The sequence below is a fragment of the Artemia franciscana genome, chromosome 16, assembly GCF_032884065.1.
Source record: "Artemia franciscana chromosome 16, ASM3288406v1, whole genome shotgun sequence".
Taxonomy (NCBI): Eukaryota; Metazoa; Arthropoda; class Branchiopoda; order Anostraca; family Artemiidae; genus Artemia; species Artemia franciscana.
Genome location: NC_088878.1, coordinates 28,775,633 through 28,797,404, shown reverse-complemented (window position 1 = coordinate 28,797,404; position 21,772 = coordinate 28,775,633). Strand labels below are relative to the sequence as shown.

At 35.5% G+C, this 21,772-nt stretch overlaps 1 protein-coding gene across 2 annotated transcripts in view; it reads left to right on the top strand.

The window, feature by feature from the left end:
• Nucleotides 1-8,883: 8,883 nt before the first annotated feature.
• LOC136037312 (retinal guanylyl cyclase 2-like) overlaps nt 8,884-21,772 on the top strand; it is a 170,075-nt gene continuing 157,186 nt past the window's right edge. The window contains exon 1 of one of the 2 annotated variants that reach the window (XM_065719976.1): nt 8,884-9,159. In XM_065719976.1, coding sequence (XP_065576048.1) covers nt 8,961-9,159 — 199 coding nt within the window. In that variant the 5' untranslated portion in view covers nt 8,884-8,960. Of the gene's footprint in view, nt 9,160-18,803; nt 18,944-21,772 lie in introns of those variants that run through there. The other variant, XM_065719977.1, reaches the window with a different exon arrangement.

Below are 21,772 nucleotides of genomic sequence, written 5' to 3'. Positions count from 1 at the left end.
TTGTTGAGGAGGAGAACCTGATTCGCAATGTCAATTAGTTCGTGGTAATGACCGTTGTAAGGAGCGACCCGGTTTAACAGTAACCGAAGCTCTAAAAAACATAATTTTGATAATTACATCAAAAGAATTGCATTTTCATGCTGATTTTAAGTATATGAGCTTCATCCAGTTTAGTCTTACCCATCAAAAGTTAAGAGCCTGAGAAAATTTGCCTTATTTTATAAAATAGGGAAAACACCCCCTAAAATCAGATCAGCGTAACAGAGAACCCTACTGTAGAAGTTTCCATCAAGGAGTTTATCATGAGGGAAGAAAATTTCCATGAAGGGGGCGCAGAATTTTCTAGCATTGTTTAAAAGACAATGAGAAAATAAAAAAAAAGTTCCTTCAGGTGGAAGTAAGGAGCAGCACTAAAACTTAAAGCGAACAAAAATGATAATTTAACTAATAACTAAAAACTAATAGCTTAATAGATAACTAATAATTAATAATGTATACAAGGGGGTTAGTCTCCTCCTCAATATCTCACTCCTTATGCTAAAGTATTTTTAGTAATTTCAACTATTTATTCTACGGCCTTTGTGATTCAGGGTTCATTCTTAAAGATTGGGATAAAACTCAAGCTTTAGTGTAAAAATTGAGGTATAGATGAGGGGGGAACCTCCTCATATAATTAATATAAATATACAATTATACAAATTATGCATTAATTCAAAACTTTCAAAAATTAAATAAAAAAACAAGTGTGTTATTGTTTATTATTTTCTTTGCTGAAGACGGCCCTTAAATATAGGGCCGAAATATTCAAATAGATTTTGTTGGTTCACCGTCTTGGGAAAAAAGTCATCATTATTTTCTCTTCTGTAGTTGTGTCATTATTTGCAAGCAAGGAGCGACATTAAAACTTAAAAGGAACAGAAAATATTCCGTATAACAGAGTTGTGAGAAAGAGTCAAACCTAAGCGTAAAGAGTGGGGCCTTGAGAAGGGGACAACCCCTTTCATATACAGAATAATTTCTGTTCGTATCAATTTTTAATGTCGCTCTTTACCTGCTGTTGTAGCAAAAAACTTATTTTTTTTATTTGATATTTTTTTTACATTCACCCATTGTTCAACTTGTGCAGATACATACCGGCTTCCATAACTGGAAGGACAGCTTTAAGGGTATTTTTCGATGTATCTGTAAGTAGTGATCATTTATATTTAAAGCAATATTGAAGATGAGGTTTCTTTGGCCGAAAAGCTTGTTTCTTTCAGGGTGAAGAAACAAACTTACAGAAGACCCAGATCTTTAGTCAAACAACTATGTTCAGCTTGAAACTTGAGAAGGTGAATCACCACTATCTTTGGTATTCGAGCCCTGGAGTTCTCCATATTCAAGTCTGAACACTCTCAAGAGATACTGGACAATTTGCTTGGATCCAAAGGCACTGGCACATCAGGTCTATGAGGAGTAGCGTATGGTATATAGAATACTCTTAGAATAATAGATAAGCTTTGATTGAAGAGCTTTAGTGAATGTGTTATCCTTGTATGGTATACCAGACAGTCACATATATGTGATTAGTGCTATGTACAAAAATAACGCTGTTGCCGTTAAGATGGAAACAGAGGCTAGCAGCTGGTTTCGTGTCAAATCCGGAGCTATGCAGTTTGATTTTGATGGATTTTGTCTTACGGAGCACAGGAAAGGGAATGGGAGACCACGGAAAAGGTAGGAAAAACTCTTAGATTATCCTGATGATTGAAGCATCCCAAATGAATGTGTGAGCGAAATGAAGGAGCTTTTAGGGTTTTTTCGCAAGTTCAAAGTGGTAGAAAAGGTCTGAAAATTAATGTTAAGAAAACTAATTCACTAAGGGTAGGAATAAGTGAAGATAAAAAGCTTGTGCTGGGTAAGGGAAAGATTGATCAGGTAGACAGCTTTACTTACCTTGGTATTAATATTAGTAAAGACGGTGGGAGCAGTGAAGATATTATAAGTAGAATAGCCAAGGCTCAAGGTGCTTCTCACCGTTAAAAAAAAAGTTTGGAAGAATAGAAGGACAAGTCTGCAAACCAAGATTAGAATATTGGAAGTTACAGTGATGACGGTGGTCAAATATGGCTGTGAAGCATAGGCACTCCGAAAAGCAGATAAAGATTTGCTAGATGTTATCGAGAGTAATTGCCTGCAGATTGTCCTGGGTACCCAGCTGACTGACCGCATTTCAAATAGTAGGCTGTAGGAAAAGTTTGTTTCCATCCACTTTTCTAGGGCTTTAATGACAGAGAGGATAAGATGGCTAGGGCATGTTCTGCGGATGAAAGATGACGGATGATTGTGTCGAAGATGGTCCTTTTCGGCCAACCATATAGGGCTAAATGAAAAGTAGATCGTCAACAGTTGGGGTGGGAGGATGTCATAAAAATTGATTTAAAGGAATTGTGAACTTCCTGGTAGGGTGTAAAATGAGAGGCTTTGAACGGATTTGGATGGAGGACGAGCACGTGTAGCTGTGTTGGCCTCAAGTGAGTTGCTGTAGCGGTTAGTTGTTAGTAGAAGTAGTTTTGATTTTTGTGGTTATGCCCACCAACAGGGACAATGATAACGATCGTCAAAGTGCTTTTTCAAATCATAAAGTAGTCTTCTTTCTTCTGAGACGGAAGCAGGAATCATGCAAACAGCATGTAAACCTAATGATTGACCTAAAATTTGTTTTGTTCTCCAAGTTTAACGTTAAAATATAGTTGTTTTATATAGTATTTAAGGTTCTTCATGTAATCTTTGTAGAGCAATATTTTTAGCATATCTCAAAGCATCAAATGTTCCCAGCATGTCGAACTCAAAAATTTTTTCACAAAACAAACAGAGCGAAGGAGCCGCTAAAATTGTTTCTGTGATGAAGTTTTTCTTGTCACTCTTTCCACTAATAGCGTTTTTTACCAATTAATTTTACTTATCCTTTGTTTCGGCTTTTTACCACTTATTGCTTCCAGTCAGTACTTTTGCTGCACTACTGAGATCTGATTGTGGTCTCTTTTAAAAAATTGAGCTGATATAAAGCTGCATCTACTGATTGAGACTGATGTTTCGTTAGATAGATCGTTCTGCAGATCAATATATTAATGGATATTGCGTCAGCATTCCAAATTATATTACTCTTCTCAGTCATTTTTTTCAGAATAAGCAAGTGCTGCTGGCTTATTTTGATTAGCAAGCGTTCCTACGGGGTCCTGTTTGTAACTAAGCATGGGCACTGTTTTGTTTTCTGAAGAAACAGAATTAAATAAACAGGGCTTAAATGAAACAGAACAGAAACAGAACAGGTCAACAAAAAACTGAAGACCTGTTTCTGTTTCTGTTTCATGGTAAAAACAGAACAGAAACAGAACAGGTCAACAAAAAACTGAAGACCTGTTTCTGTTCTGTTTTTTGGTAAAAACAGAAAATAGCTTTTTTTCGAACACCTAAACATTAAGGAAAAAAGAAAAATTATAAATGAGAAGTTTTGGCTCAATATCGTAAAGTCAATTATAACATCAGATTTTTAGCCTTAAAACGTATTATTAAAAATTGTGCATTCCCCTTGTTTGGACATTGTCCGGGAATGCTGCTTTTCCACGAAATAATCTGCAATCAAAAATGTATGTTTGCTCGACACACTAGTTGTAGTGCACAAAGAGGCTTTAGAGCAGCTTCTGACGGCTCTGGAAAGATCTTTTGGTTGGCGTCCTTCTAATGAATGGGTCTCCAATATGAAAACATTAAGATTGTAGTCTCTCGTTAACTTCTCGTCAGAATTGTCACTAACCACGAGCAGCTCTTTTCTCTGGTGGTAACACTTTTAAGAATACCTAGCACTAATGCAGCATTTTTTTCACAAAAAAACAACAGTTTTTTCCAAATAAAGGAGTGAAAAATTGTCTGTGTAAACAAATATAGTCATCATGTCTTTATGGTTATTTTCCTCCATTTTCCTGTTCCCACTTAACAACAATGGGCTTTGCCTACTTGAACTCTGTCGATCTCACGACCTTTGCATCGCAAACACTTACTTCCAATGCAAAACTATTCATCAGTACACGTGGTATAGTAACAACGGTCATACAAAGAAGATGATTGACTAGGTCATCATTTACAAACGCTGGAGATCATTAGTGAAGAGCTGCAGAACTTACAGATCAGCAGAGTTCGGAAACGTAGACCACAGGCTTATGTGCACTGATCTCCAGCTTCACCTCCATGCACGACGATTGGAAAGAACACCCGTCACTGCAGATATTGGGAAAATAAAGGAACCAGATACTCGCCAGAAGTACAGTATTGAGATATCAAATCGCTTCGAGCCCCATAGCTCACTTAATAGCAGCGAAGATCTCTGGAAGCATTTGGAATCGCAGACCAGCGAAGCAGCACAGCTAGTGCTTTTCAAGAGGAGCTACCCAAAGAAATCGTGGCTAATTAATGAAACACTGCAAGTCATAGAGCAAAGACGGAAGGCAAGACTTCTTGGGGACATGACCACATATCGAAGCCTCAATGGAGTGCGGGACAGACACATTCACCGGGATAGAACCCAGTTTGTCGCTAGGAAAGCCGATGAAACTGAACTAGATCCAGAATAGAAAGACACGGGCAGCCTATTCAAGTATCTCCGAGATCTCATGGAAAATAAAACTCCCACCTTGGGTCCGTCCTTTCCAGGGATGGGGCACTTCTTTCTGATGAAGGCTCTTGTCTTGAGCAGTAGAAGGACCACTCCTGTTCACTCCTCAACAATACTAGCCAATCTGTGCCTCTTAATGATAGTCCCAGCCAACCTTGCAGTCAAAGACCTGAAAGCAGATACTCGTCCAGACAAGCCTTTCAGCCCCTCAGAAAACGGGTGTGTAGTAAAAAGGCTCAAAAATAATAAGGCTGCTGGTATCTGCCGCTTAAGCTTAGAGCTGCTAGAATATGGAGGCCCTGCAATTCTCCTGTTTTTCCACACCCTTTTCTCGGGGATAATTCCCAAGTATTGGCGGAAAGATGTCATCCCCTTACGGAAGAGGAAAGGTTCAAGAAGCGACTGCTCCAACTACTGGGGAATAGCCCCACTGCCAGTCCCTGGCATACTGTTTTCAAGGTCCTGATGGATTGATATAGGAGCATCATTCGGAAAATCTGGCGACCAGAGCAAGCTGGTTTTATGTCGGAGCGTTCAACCATCGAACAGATTTTCACGATTCAACAAACAATAGAGAAGACCCCAGAGTTCCAACAGAAAGCATTTATTGTCTTTGTTGACTTCCGTGCTGCATTTGACTCAGTTGATAGAAAAGCTCTTTGGCGGATTCTAAAATTAACTTACCAACCAGAAAAATATTGCAGACTTCTCAATTCGCTGCACCATGGGACGGCGATCTGTGTACAAGTAAATGGTCGGCGCAGCCTGTTCTTTAAAATCGTGACAGGGGTGCACCAAGGATGTGCAGTGGCCCCAGAGCTCTTCAATGTCATCGTAGATTATATTATGACAAAAACCACTTCACGTCTCAGCTTTGGGCTCAAGTTTGGTAATCGTGCCATCACAGATGTTGATTTTGCCGATGACTTGGCCATTCTAGTGGACTCCATGGAGCAGCTGCTGGCAGTGCTCCGAATTCTACGAGAAGAGGCTGCCAAAGTAGGACTGCATATAAACTGGAAGAAAACTAAAATTGTGGCCATAGACCCATCTTTTCCTACTGTTAACTCTCCAGTTAGCTTAGACAGCACCACTGGCATCGAAGTTGTCCAAGACTTTGCCTACCTGGGCTCCTATAATTTCTTCAAATAGCTCGCTTCTTCCAGAGCTGCAAGCAATATTATCCAAAGTGCCTTCTGTCATGGGCAGACTGAATCGTCACCTCTGGTGAAAACCGAACACCAGTCGTACAACGAAACTGCGGATCTTTAACGCTCTAGTCGGCTCTGTGATGCTTCACGGAGCTGAGACATGGCAAGCATCAGCTGCAGCTCTCAATAAAATCGAAGTATTTCATGCAAAGAGACTGAGGAGGATCGAGGGCCTACGATGGTCCGACTTCGTCAGCAATGAGAAGCTTCTGGAGCTCACAAAGCAGTCTTGGTTTTCGACTCAAGCAGCCGAGCGAACCTTACGATGGTTCGGTCACTTGCTTCGAATACCACCACATATATCCGCAAAGACGATCTACGGCTTTGACCCTATCAAAGTCGGTTGGAAGCGGCCGACCGAAGAAACGTTGGTTCGACAGCCTGTCTGGGTTCTTGACGATGGCAAACATCAGACAGGGTGAAGAGCAAATACTTGCCATGGACCGAAGTAGATGGAGGAGGCAGACGTCACTCTCCACGCCGAGCATCGCCCAGCAGGAGACTTAAGTCGAGTAAGTTCCAAAAATACACTTTTATATTTGTACCCAGATATCCCGGAAATGCGTACTAATTACTTGAGACATATCCAAAAGAAAACAAGTTTCAGCCAAATCATGCAGTCAGCTCAAAGTCATTAGTATTTAAGCAGAGCATATAATCCATTTGGGCGGAGATATTTTCCCCTCATACGATGCTCTCCCTTCCCCCCTTTCTGATGTTTTCAAGCCGTCTTAAACGAAAGTACGAAAGAAGAAAAATGCACGGGAAAATGACACTTTTTACTGCCTATTAAATTCTTTTAAATTAAATCCTAATTTGAAACTAACTTTAATTTATAAAATTAATTTAATTTAATTATAAATTAGATCAATTCTTCCCTAAGACACCGTCACTGACCTCACAACCTGTTTTGCTAAAATTACTACATTCATCTTCTACATTGTCCGATTTTTAACAATTAGGTTTAATATCAGGCTATTCCTGGAAAGTTTCTCTGAAATTTACATCCTAAGTCTACATATGTCATAACTTCCTGGAAGGTAGTTACTTTACATTTAACATCAATAACAGAACTCTTATATAGCCTAGTACCTTGAATTCATCCTGTCAGTCATCGGTTCACAACAGCATAATCAATAAAGTTAGCTGTCTTACCGTCCGGTGAACACCATATTACCCAATGAACCATCTTATGAGCAAAAACTATATTGACTATAGCTGGATTATCTGCATTGGTTATAACTAGAATCACTACAACCGTATTTTCCTTCGAAATCCATTGTCCTGTCCTCACGGTTTTGTCTACTTACCCGAAAGAGTCACATCGATCAGAGTAGAATAATGTCATTCCCATTTCGGACTTTAGCGATCCGATAGAGCCCATTCCTTCTCTTCTTTTTTTTCATACTTTGGTTCGTTTGGCCGAGCATAAAAGCCTAGTAGGCTATTAGATCACCGAAGACAGCGTAAATTTGGGCGTCACAGATTAATATTTTCCATAGTTTTTGCCTTTGTTGGGGTTGCCTTCTCTCCATGCCTAGAAAATATAGGTGAGTTCAGGGGGAGGGAGTTAGGCCCCTTTTCAAATTTTACAAATAAAAATAACTAACTGTTGCAATATTCGTGTTTCACGCGTGGTCTACTTGGTCTTGTGCACATGTCTTGTAAGTTACAACTCTATCAAAGACGAACACAATTTAGACCTATTTTTGGACTTCGCAACTACGTGCAGCCAAAATGAGTTTAAAATTTGTTTTCTGCGCCGGGGTACACTCAGCCATAAAGTTTTTAAAATGAATTTTCAAAGAGAATGGAGGTCCTGTTTTGTGCATTTCATCTGGAATGACAAGAATATTCAATATCATGCTGGCCTGAAGAAAAATATTACTTTTTAGAGCCCTAGCTCAACGGAAAAATATATTGGGCCTATTTTTAAGGACAAAACTAATGTTTTGAAGGTTTTTCTTTGCGTAATGGTTCCTTGACCATATAAGTAATGACTTAACAGACGGATATAAGATTTATGCTTTTAAGAGCAATATTATCGGTCGTTTTTCACACTAGCAAATATTTTAGGAGACAAAAAATTTCCAACGGTCTTATTTATTCCCCTAAAAATAATTTTTAAAGGCCCTTTGTCCTCCCCATGTACTCCCTTAAAGCTTTAAATGAATCCCAATTATTCCTGGGACATTACTTATACTATCTTGATAGCCAGGGTTAATTTACAGTCCATTGATTTACCTTACGACTTTGCCATGACCAGATTCAAGGTTTCATGGGTGCTTATAGTTCCAAAGCCTTTTGGTGGATAAGAGACAGATATTTTTTGACCTCGCATGTCTTCTGTCTAAACAAAAAATGTGGAATCTTCTTTTTTCCTTTCCCCTCCTCAAGCTGAGCTTTTCAGCTCTATCACCAAAAATCTATCCTGGGGCGTAGCATTATTATTAATATCAGAATTAGCATATTTATTGTTATTATGGAAATCAGTTGTAAACGTAAAAAATCGAATCAACTCTCTGCATTGAAACATAATTGATTTTTTTACTGAATTCATTTTATTTATCTGAGAGATTAGAATGTGTAGTCAATCTGTTTGATGGCTTAATTGATGGGCTTTTCAAAGGCTTAATTTTCATAGAGATGGATCATTCTGGCCGCTATTAATCTTTCTCGATAATGATCAGGAATGGCAAATTAATCGCTATGTCTCTGAGATACCTAATCGATTCTCCTCTATCGTATATATTATTTCGCGTTGAACAATCTTGCCACCATAAGGCAAAGACAGAGAATTATAAAATAGATGAAGCATATTTATTTCACAAGCATATTGTGTCTGACATATGCAGAACAACATCACTGATTGAAGAGATCAGCAAAATCAAAAGCCACATTTGACCATTTACTCTAATCTCTTGCTATTGGTTGGAAATGACAGTGTTCCCCATGATTGGGAAAGATACCTTGACAAAGATCTTATTTTCTTGTCAGTATATCCCCAGATTCCAAAGGAATTACATCCCTCATGGGAAGTGAATTCGCAGAAACCCTTCAGTCACTATTGAAGATGTGTGCTGAGTCTTTTGGTTGAAATGATAATTTTACGGCTTCAGTTACTTTGCATGTTCGTTGTGTCCTTAACATTTACACAAGAAATGAAGGGTGACCAGAATATTTTGGAAACTACCATTCCTATTATTTTGTGCGATTTTAATAAAAATAAAAGTTTAACACAGCTGGATATTTTTTCCAAGAGGGCCGGAAAAATCTTTAAACCAGTGGTATTCCATGGTAAGTACATCCAAAGCAACATTAAACTTTTCCCTAAAATTGCCTTAAATCCTATTAAAAGAGTGGCCATCTAAATGTCTCAATTTAAAATCTCTTCACCCATTTTGTATTATTCTGAAACGAGGAATAGGTTTCTTTGTTGTTTTTTAGTTCTTTTTCGTTAAACTTTGGACATTCATATCATCTGTTGTGTAAAGTAATGCTCAGACGCTTAGCTAGGTCTGGAAACAAGTAATAAACTCTTAGATTCTTTAATCAAATTGACTGTAAACTAGAGCCTAATTGATCCGAGATTCACCGGGGCTTAGCTTTTGGACTTGATCCAAGACTTTATCTGATGCCTGAATGCCACTTAAAGTACTGAGGACAGTAAAAATTAAATCTGATTGTATGAATTGGCTAGATGTAAGTTTAAACACCTATCGGAATCATAGGGATTGCCATAGCAATGTCTGAGTAAAAAGTAACGGGGCAAAATATATTTCTTATTTATTTGCTTTTTTTTACCTCTTTACACATCAATTTATCATTAAAAACTGCAAGTCATGGGAAAAAGTATTTTTTTATGAAATTTAGCTGAAAAATTATTAATTTTGAATTATTTTTAATTTTTAATTAATGAGGAAAAAAGTGACATCGGGAACCTTATATCTTAGGAAATTAACTAACAACTACTAATCTTGCTTAAAAACATAGTCAATAGCATTGGTAAATTACTAACAGTATAACTTGTAAATTTAACAACATTTGTTAAAATTCATGATTTTAACAAATTATTATTTAATTTAGTGAAAGTTTGAAGTGAAACTTTTAGATTCCAAACAAACTAGCCTACTTCAAAAGATCAAAAGATCACTGAAAATTTAGTTGCCACATGAGTGTTTAATTACTTTGCTAATGATAATAAGAAGCATAATTCATAAGTTCACTTTTACTGCCTGTTGGGAAAAACACAAAATAATTGTTTATGGGTCTTCTTTATTGAACCATATTTGAGGAACTAAAGTTCCTTAGTCATGTTTAGTCATGTCATCTATAATATTTAGCTGAAATTATCCGCATTTTAGCTGTCGGAATCAAGACCCTAATACTTTATTCCTTGCAACGCCACCAGGTTTCGGGGATTTTCACTTTATTTTGTCTCGCTGACATTTCACAATGGTTATGTACTTTTTACCGACTTACAACCCTTTTCTGTCACTATGGGCACGGTTCAGAAGTCACTTATAACCAGTGCTGCAACAAGTACTTCAGATTTTACTGAATTATCAAGTATTAAGTATTCATTGTTTTCAAAAGGTTCGTGGTAACAAACTGTAGTAATGCTCAATTGTTACCTGAAACTAAATAGTTACATCAAAAGTATCGCATTTTAATGCTGATTTTAAATATATAAGTTTCATCAAGATTAGTCGTACCCATAAAAAGTTACGAGAAAATTTGCCTCATTTTAGAAAACACCCCCTAAAAGTCATATGATCTTAACAAAAATCACACCATCAGATTCAGCGTATCAGAGAACCCTGTTGTAGCAGTTTCAAGCACCTATCTACAAAAATGTGGAATTTCGCATTTTTTGCCCGAAGACAAATCACGGATGCGTGTTTTTTTTTTTCAGGGGTGATCCTATCGACTCAGTGGTCCTAGAATGTCGCAAAAGGGTTCATTCTAACGGAAATTAATTCTAATGCCCTTTTTAAGTGACTAAAAATATTGTAGGGCACCTAGGCCCCCTCCCTTCGCTCTTTCCCCCCCAAAAAGTCACCGGATCAAAATTCTGAGATAGCCATTTTATTCACCATAGTCGAAAAACTTAATAACTATGTCTTTGGGGACGACTTACTCCCCCGCAGTCCCCGTGGGAAGGGCTGCAACTTACAAACTTTGACCTGTTTTTACATATAGTAATGGTTACTGTTAAGTGTACAGACGTTTTCAGGGGGCTTTTTTTGGTTTGGGAAAGAGTTGAAGGGGGTGGGGGGTTACGTGGGAGGATCTCTCCATAGAGGAACTTCTCATGGGGGAAGAGATTTTTAATGGAGGGGGGCGCAGGATATTCTAGCATTATTTAAAATAACAATGAAAAATAAATATGAAAAGTTATTTCTACTGAAAGTGAGAAGCAACATTAAAACTTAAAACGAACAAAAATTATTACGCATATGAGGGGTTTACTTCCTCGTAATACCTCACTCTTTACGATAAAGCATTTTTAGTAATTTCAGCTATTTATTCTACGGCCTTTATGATTCAGGGGTCATTCTTAAGGAATTGGGACAAAATTTAAGCTTTAGTGTAAAGAGCGAGGTATCAACGAGGGGTAAGCCCCCTCATATACGCAATGAAAACATACGAATATAGAAGTTCGCTACGTAAGTTAATTCGTAAGTTACGTATATTTTTTACCTATGAAAACGTTCGTAAGAAATTAAAAGTCATAGTTGCCTTTTTAAGTAATCAAAAATTGGAGGGCAACTAGTCCTCCTCGCTCACTCCTTTTTCTCAAAATCTTTCAATTAAAAATATGAAAAAGCCATTTAGCCCCAAAAAATTAATGTGAGAATTTCGTTTTAATTATTTATGTGCGGAGAGCCAAGATCAAAACATGCATTAATTCAAAACCGCCCAGAAATTAAACAAAAAAAATAAGTTTTTTTAAGTGAAAGTAAGGAGCGAGATTAAAACTTAAAACGAACAGAAATTACTCCGTATATGGAAGAGGCTTTTCCTCCTCAACGCCCGCTCTTTACGCTACAGTTTTTTACTGTTTTCAAATGTAGAGTTAAGAGATAGAGTTAAGAGAGGCTTTAGCGTAAAGAGCTGGGCGTTGAGGAGGAAATGCCCCTTTTATATACGGAGTAATTTCTGTTCGTTTTAAGTTTTAATCTCGCTCCTTACTTTCATTTAAAAAAAACTTGTTTTTTCTTCAATAAAAGAACAGCTAGTGAGGAAAAATCACTTTTTATAGCTGATTAAGTAATAGTAACTCGTATCCTGATTATTATTAATAGTTAAATGTTATTATAAAAACAAATTTGTCGGAATTTTGTAAATAGTATAAAACCCCTCAAAAAGGTGTTGAATTGAAACAAAAAGTACATTATTGGAATTATCATGGCCGAAAACCTTGCGAAAAAGATTTACAGTCTCATGGCTTAAAAAACAAGGAAAATCACTTTTTTGCGTTGACAACACTGACGTGTCCTCTTTTTTTCCTCCGCTGCTAGTGGAGCACTTTTTGGTGTGTGTGAAATCTTAAACCACTAAAGAGAACCAAAGTTTTTGATTTACGTCAATTCTAAAATCAAGAAATATTATTTTAAGCATCTGTCACTGTGAGTAGGTTCTATGAACCAATTATAATTGACCAATATTAATTAATATTATTATTAAAAGTTAAACGTAGCTAAGAAACTTTTATTGCTACCTTCATCCTAAGAACCGTTATATTTATAGAAGGCTATAAAAGACAAAAGTTGTAATTATGTGTTAAAACCTTCATCTTAAATCACTGTATGATAACAAATTCAACCACTTATATGGTCACAGATGATCAAAGGGGCTACAATCGTAGTCCCTTGCTTAGAATTATAAATCGATTCGGGACAATTTCAAATTATATGACGATATTGTTTGTATTGACGTTATAAATCATCGAAATTCTCATTGTGTTTCTAGTGTTTTTTTAGACCGTCAGTCAAACCAAAAAAAGATTATTGTCGGTTATTTCGTAATTAAAATGCGCTTTAATCCTTGGTTTATTGGTTTATTTCTATGACATATTTTTTTAAACGTTACCATTATTTCTTAATTTTGAGTCCCATCTTTTTTCCCAGTGTTGCAATGTCAAATTTTGAGCAGGGAAAATAACGACGAACCTGATTTTTATTTTTTCTAAAATCTTAAATCAGCAAAAAGGAATCAAAGTTTTTCTGTTACATAGCTTTTTAAGTCGAAAATAAACTTGTTCAATCTATTTTTCTGTGGTAAGACTATTTTTAACTTAAATTGGAAACAACATTTATTAAGAGCTGCTGTTTGATGGATTCTTTTATCTTCTTGTGGTCAACGAACCATAGGATGAAACTATCTTCAAATTATTGTAATTGGGGTGTAAGTTTTGTCCGGGTGATTAGGAATTCTTGACGTCGAACAGCTTTTCCCATTTCTATAATGAAGAAAACATTTTTCGATGTTTTTCTAGTTTTCTCATTGGAGATAAGGAATCTCTAAAGGAGAAAATAGACTGTTAGCACGAGCTGTAAACATTCCAATTTTTATTAACATACTATTGTTCTGTAATAAAAAGCTCAATTTTAGAAGCTAACAAATGGTCGGTAAACTGAAAAAGAAAAGAGGACTACTCCGAATTAGGCAGGGATAATCTTGTAAATAATGCCCTAAATCTTTTAGAATTTTTGACGGTGACCCTAGTAGACGTTCTAAAGCAATAGGTGAAAGAGTAGGATTAGCCACTGTCTTGGTTTAGCCCAGAACTCGCCTCGTCAAAGCAAGATTAACTATTTTTCGCGAGTTTTCTAATGCTTTAGTTCGTTTGTTTATACGATACCACCTGGCTGAGTAAATAAACAATTTAACTTTATCGTAAGTGCATGTTTCTTATCTTTGTGAAAGCTTTAATTGTCTTAACCAACCTGAGGATTAACTTTGAGTATTTTGTCGGAACTGTTTAGCCTTTATCACAGGTATCCGAGAAGAAGAAGAAAAAAAATTATAGGAATGCAAATACGAATCATAGGAAGAATAGGTCAAGGAAAAGGCTGGCATATGCCTTTATCATAGGCCAGAGGCTGTCATAGCCTTTATCACAGGTATCCGAGAAGAAGAAGAAAAAATTAATTGTAGGAATGTAAACATGAATAATGGGAAGAATATGTCATGGAAAAGGCTGGCATATGCTTTTATCACAGGCTAAAGGCTGTCATAGCCTTTATCACAGGTATACGAGAAGAAGAAGAAAAAAGAATTATAGGAATGCAAATATGAATAACAGGGAGAATATGTCAAGGAAAAGGCTGACATTTGTTGAACTACTCAGCTGATTAGACTCTCCGAGGTTAGTGAAGTATGATGAACCAGAAGATGGTACCAATTCTGCTGCAGAGATAACAAATTTTATTAGCATAAGAAATGGGCTGGAGACTGAAACATCAATACTGAAGAAAAAAAAATGAAAAAGCAAAAACAGACCCATCAGAGTGGGTGTACGACGAAAGACAAAAGGGTATAAACTAAGGAAAGACATTTGTTGATCTACAATCAAAGAAATATTTAGTAGAGTAAGGAAAGCGAAGGAAATTTGTGTACCAGCTAAAACAAGTTCTTTTGTAAATTCCTGATCAGTCATAATGTGAGAAAAGAAGTTTTTGAGGACCTCTGGAATTACAATGCACAAGAGAAGGAAATATTCTACCTGAAGACTGTGAAGTTTGATAAAAAGAAACAGAACGAAAAATAGAAACTCGAAAAAAAACTCCCGGGAGATACTATTTCAGAGGAAAGGGTATTACAAGAAGAGTTTAAAAAAAAATTTCGCTAACACTTCTTGATAGCTCCAAATAACGGCTATACTATTCTCAGAGGGATAGTAGGGCAACTGGTACAGGCACGCTCAACGAGATGTAGGTAAGACTCCCTGTAGCAAAACAAAGGAAGAAGACACTAACAAAATGAAAAGGCATATTGAATCCTTTCCGAAAGTGAAATCTCACTACTGCTGATGGTGAGATTCTAGCTTTCAATGTTTTGAAGCTTGGAATGTTTCCAAAATGTATAAAAGTAAAGTGTGTAGTGATGAAGGAAAAACTCAAGTATCTTCTAGAATTTAAAGGAATATTTTCAACCAAAATTACCATCTAGGTTTCCATAAGCCCGAAAAGGACTTATGTGACATATGCGAACAGAAACATTTGACTGAAAAACATGGAATTGAGCTGCCAGAACCCAAAAAGAAAAGTTTTGAACGACATACAATTAGCAAGGGTGAGACTAAAGTGGAGAGAAAAAAGAGTTGAGCTAATAGTTCCACACCTAACTCCACCCCCTCAATTCGAAAGCCTGAATGAAGAAGTTAACATTCCTCCCTCTATACTTGAGATAAATATAGAATGAGTTTTGGGAGTTGGTGTCTGATTCCTCAAATGGATGGCCAAATTAGCCATTTTTGGCAATTTGTCATTCATCACCCGTATTTTTTTTCAATTTTTTTCAATGAAAATGCTAAGAAAGGTATTTTTCAACCCTCCCCCCAATTGGCAGCCCTATATAAGCAAAAATATTCCTCACTCTATATTTGAAATAAATAGAGTATGAGTTTTGAAGAATGGCGGTCTAATTCCTCAGATGGATGGCGAAAAAGAACAATCTTTTGTAATTTGTCATTCATCACCCATAAAACCTGTTTTTTTTTATATGAAAATACTAAGAAAGTAATGCTCACCCCCCCCCCCCCAAATTGGCAGCCCTTCATCCAGAAGGATGTATTTTTCAATATATAGCCTACTTGTGATAAATGTAATATATTAGATAAATATAGATAAGATAAATATAGATAGATAAGATAAGATAAATATAGATAAGATAAATATAGATAGATAAGATAAATATATAATGAGTTTTGGGGAATTAGTGTCTAATTCCTCAGATGGACGGAAGAACAACCTTTGGCAATGTGTCATTCATCACCCATAATTTTTTTTTCATTTTTTTTTTATTGAGAATACTAAAAACGCATTGTTCAAAATCCCCTCCGGCAATTGGCAACCATGAGGAGTAGCAATTCTCCCAGAGGAGTAGCCACCATTAAGAGCTAATGATAATCTTGGTTTGATTATGATATTTGATTTGTAAAGACAAAGAAATTTTATTTTCCTGTATAGGCAATATTTTAAATCAAAGCGGGTTGTACCACAGGGTTTTCCCGAAACTCCAAACTGCTCAAATGATATTTCTATTTAGCTAATTCTTAGGGTTTTCTTAGCTGGTAATGTTAGAACAGTTTCAGGGACGCTTTCCTCCCTTTGAGTTACATTTTGTAGTTAGAACCCTTTCCTCAACATTAAAAACAATATTCCTCCCTGTACAATCAAAAAAGCCTAATTTGCACTTTCGAATGATGCAAGTTTCATTACAACCGAATAGCTGTATTTTCAGCACAAACGATGAATGGTTTTTCTGAGATTTCTAGGTGTCGGCTTTTAGTCTTTTCGTTTATTTGAATCTCTTATCCAAGCTATAAAAGCTATGACATGACTATTCAATCAATTCTAAACATTTCGGCCTTATAAATTAAAAAAGTTTATAATGGGCGGGATGGGGTGATCCGGTAAGGGATGGGTAATGGGCGGGATGGGGTATCTCCTTAAGGGGATTTGGTGCCATTGGCTAAAACATCTCAGAAATAGGTAAAAACTAAGAAACATCATTTAATGCTGATTTTAATTTTGGCCATTTATAAAATATGTTTTAGATCATAATTGGCTTTACATAATTTATTTTTCATTTTGTACCTATTTGTGAGTTGTTCTTAGTCAATGGGAGTTTTCTTTTACTCATTTCAGAACAAAATAAGCTACAGAGGCTACAGAGGTTAAGTGAAGCTGGTGAATCATACATGTAAATAACTGCAGTCAAACAGTTCGTGGTAACGAACTGTAGTAAGGAGCGACCCGGCTCAATAGTAACCAAAACTCTAAAAAATTGAACTTTGATATCAATAGCTACATCAAAAGAATCGCATTTTAATGCTGATTTTAAATATATAAGTTTCATCAAGTTTAGTCTTACCCATCAAAAGTTACGAGCCTGAGAAAATTTGCCTTATTTAGGAAAATAGGGGGAAACACCCCCTAAAAGTAGTAGGATCTTAACGAAAATGTAGAAGTTTCAAGCTCCTACCTTCAAAAATGTGGAATTTTGTATTTTTTGCCAGAAGACAAATCACGGGTGCGTGTTTATTTGTTTTTTTTTTTTTTCTTTCTTTTCCCCAGGGGTCATCGTATCGACCAAGTGGTCCTAGAATGTCGCAAGAGAGCTCATTCTAACGGAAATGAAAAGTTCTAGTGCCCTTTTTAAGTGACCAAAAAAATTGGAGGGTATCTAGGCCTCCTCCCACGCTCATTTTTTCCCAAAGTCAACGGATCAAAATTTTGAGATAGCCATTTTGTTCAGCATAGTTGAAAACCATAATAACTATGTCTTTGGGGATGACTTACTCCCCCACAGTCCCTGGGGGAGGGGCTGCAAGTTACAAACTTTGACCAGTGTTTACATATAGTAATGGTTATTGGGAAGTGTACAGACGTTTTTAGGGGGATTTTATTTTGTTTGGGGGTGGGGCTGAGGGGGGTGGGCTATGTTGGAGGATCTTTCCTTGGAGGAATCTGTCATGGGGGAAGAAAAATTCAATGACAAGGGCGCAGGATTCTCTAGCATTACTATAAGAAAACAATGAAAAATAAACATGAAAACGTTTTTTCAAATGAAAGGAAGAAGTAGCATTGAAACTTAAAACGAACAGAGATTATTACGCATATGAGGGGTTCTAAAAATACTTTAGCATAAAGAGCGAGGTATTTAGGAGGAGATAAATACCTTGCTCTTTATGCTAAAGTATTTTTAGTAATTTCGACTATTTATTCTACGGCCTTTCTGATTCAGGGATCATTCTTAAAGAATTGGGACAAAACTTACGATTTAGTGTAAAGAGCGAGGTATTAACGAGAATACAAACCCCCTCGTATACATAATAAAAATATAAGGTTATGAAAGTTTGTTACGTAAGTTAATTCTTAAGTCACGTATATTTTTTACTAATAAAAACGTTCATTAAAAATTAAAAGTTCTAGTTGCCTTTTTAAGTAACCGAAAAATTGGAGGGCAACTAGGCCTCCTTCTCCACCCCTTATTTCTCAAAATCGTCTGATCAAAACTAAGAGAAAGCCATTTAGCCAAAAACATAATTAATATACAAATTTCATTTTAATAATTTATGTGCGGAGAGCCAAAACCAAACATGTATTAATTCAAAAACGTTCAGAAATTAAATAAAAAAAAACTATTTTTTTTAGCTGAAAGTAAGGAGCGACATTAAAACTTAAAACGACCAGAAATTACTCCGTATATGAAATGAGTTGTCCCCTCCACAATCCCTCGCTCTTTACGCTAAAGTTTGACTCTTTGCCACAATTCTACTTTTTAAAACAATTAAAAGCTTTAGCGTAAAGAGCGAGGGATTGTGGAGGGGACAACTCATTTCATATACGGAGTAATTTCTGTTCGTTTTAAGTTTTAATGTCGCTCCTTACTTTCAGCTAAAAAAATTAGTTTTTTTTATTTAATCTTACCAATAGAAAGACCGGCCACAGATTAGAAATATGGTTTGCAATGATGTGTTTAAATTTTTGTTAACACATTTTTGACACAGAATGTATTTAAAATTAAAATTAACTTTGCATGACGTTTCTTAGTTTAGACCAGCCACAGATTAAAAATATGGTTTGTAATGCTGTCTTTAAATTTTTGTTGACGTGTTTTTAACACAGAACGTGTTGAAAATTTAAATTAACTTTACAAGACGTTTCTTAGTTTATAGAATAAATTTCTTTGTTAGTGGATTTTATTTGCTGGACGGTTCTTTTTCATTTCAAAACCAAACAGAACTTTCCTCAGTACTTGTGATGTTCTTAATCTGTTACAAAACCGGTTTCTCCATGTGCGCTTGGAGATTATTAGCGTAGCCTGAGTAAGATAAACTACTATGCAGGTATATTTTAGTTAAATATTTAATATATAGAGTTGGTTATTATAATATATATATATATATATATATATATATATATATATATATATATATATATATATATATATATATATATATATGTATATATATATATATATATATATATATATATTTATAATATTATATAATATAATATGTAAAATTATATAATGCGTTCTTGGCGGCCTGCTTTCCATAATTCTCTATTGCAGTCTCCATAATTTTGTTACTAGAGTATTGTATTTTGGTATAATTTATTGAGAATAACTCAACTTTCCTTCTTGAGAGTGGTCAGTATAATACACAAGTATCCTCTTCTGATTCTGTCTTAATAATAACCTAAACTAAAGGCATAAACCTACCGTAAAAGACTGAGATACTTCATCAAAGCAATTAAATTCTTCTTTTTTTGCTTTTTCATAAATCTAGTTGAAATTTATTATGCAGAACGTGTCTGTCTTCCGAATTGAATAAAAAAATAAGATAGAAAAAAAAAACAGAAAAGATTATATTTGAGAAACTAACATCGAAAAATAGTTAAAAAGAATTAAGAGATTTTACTAGTAGAGGAAGAATCCGAGAAAGGGAAAAACTGCTTCATTTATTGGTACTGCTGGAGACAAGCTCCTTAATGTAGGCGTATTCTTACAAGATTGCCCAGTGTTTTACCAACAGCCATAATAACATGGGGGTTTCAATATGTCTAGGGGGTTTTAACATGTATTTTTAAGGGGGTTAAAGCGGTGCTTAATTAAAAGTGCTACATATGCCATTTTTGTAACTTTTCAAGAGAGTCAAAAAATGGAAAAAGTTTGTCAGCTCTGGTAGACCTGAAGGATTAGGCTAATGGGGATAAAGAGAACATTTTATAAACTATTTATTATGCACTTTTCTTTGGCATAAATTAAATTTAACTACTCAGAGCGTATTCGAAATTATTCCGTTTTATGGCGCGCGTCTCCTTTTTTCGAAAAAGACTAGAAAAAGTTGCATTCAACCTGTCAGTTTTATATAAATTGGGCTTATTAAAGGATCTTGAATCAACAATCATTTTATGAAAATATCTGCAACTAATTTACACTTCGTTTTACAACATATAGTGCACTAACTACGTAAAAACAAGGAATTAACTGATACGCAAGTGTCACTTAGCTACGTAACACTTAGCCAGTAAAAAAAAGGAACGAATGAATAAATAAAACGATTAGTTATTGCAGTGCACAGGTTCAAACTTGTTCTTGTGACGTGTATTTCAAATATTTCGTCAAAGTAACGTAAAAAAACAACTTTAATAAAAAGATGATTAAAACTTTAAGGAATAAATATCAGTGTATGCATATTAAGCTGACATCCTGCGGTCATTTGCTTCAATGTTTTCAGTAAAAGGCAAATTATGTTCTGGTCTGGAGAGGGTATGGGGTTTGTTAGCCTTGCTCATCTTAATGTTTAATTATTTTGCGTTTGGTTTAGTTACTCATAGTAATTTCTGCTCGTTTTGAGTTTCACTTACTTATTGATGGTGATTTCACTAAGGACAAGTGCAGTAGAAGTTTTAGGGTACCAGGGATAAAGGAAAGCACTTTCTATTTTCATATGATTGAAGACATCATTTTTTAATCTTATTAAAATTTTCAAGCCGTTATTAGATTATTTTACTTAGTGCGTTTGCTTAGGTTTCAGGAATGAATTGCAGTAAAGAGCAACTCCTTTTTTTTTAGGTTCGGTTAACTAAAGGTATAACCCTTCGACAAGCTCTGCTTCTTAGGTTCTTAGGTCTTTTTTTTTTTTTTTTTATTGTTGTTAGCCTTTATTTATGTATATTCTGGTGTTAAGGGGTTATTTGATTGAGAGTGTTTTTTTCCTTCTTAATTTTTTTTTCATTATTAAATTAGGTTGAGAATCAGAGGATTGCAGCCGTCCAACATCAAGCTGTTTGAGCCTTTTCCCGGGCGGTTGTGTGTATTTATAGTTTTTACAATTTAGTAGTTAATAAAGAGAGAGTTCATTCAAAAAAAAAAAAGATTATTATGTTGTATGACCAACGCAAGTCAAGAATTCTGTAACAATATCCATACAGTGGCCTAAGGCAGACCGAGTGGTAACCGGTTTTGGAAAATATCGAACAAAACAATTTTACATCTCACACAAGGGAATATTGTATATATTACAAATATACACAAAAATCCAACTATTTCAAACTCCTGTCTTCTGCTTCAAATTCATGTAGCGCCAAGTACACTGCACTAAATTTGGTCAACTATATTTTATCAATTAAGATAAAAAAAAATTACGCTACGTCAGAAAGTCAAAGAAAATTCGCATCAGTTTTTCTGTGTAGCGACTTTTCAAAAATATCTGTTTTACCAACCAATCAGATTATTTGTTTTTTTTTACTCTTCCCTTGTAATTCCCTTTAAAACTACAGTATCATAACCTACAGCTCTATTCCTACAACCTCTATGTACAAATCCATTCTTACAACCATGAGAAAAAATTTTGAAGGTTCATAAAGACTTTATAATGCCTAGTTATACCACTACCCAACTACCTAACTACCCAAAAAGCATGTTGGAGAATCGGACGCTCAGAACTGTCACGGAATACAGTGATTTCAAAGGTAATCAAAACTATTCACCAAAAAGTATCTTTTTCCGGAATTTATATATTAAGAGGATTTCATATTTTACAGGATTACCCTATCTCGTTCATTATAAAAAAAAATCATTATGATGATTGTTTAGCCTAACTATTTAGAATTAATTTGACATTCCTGCCACAGTTTGTAGAGCTTGGAGAGGAAGTCCGAATATACCA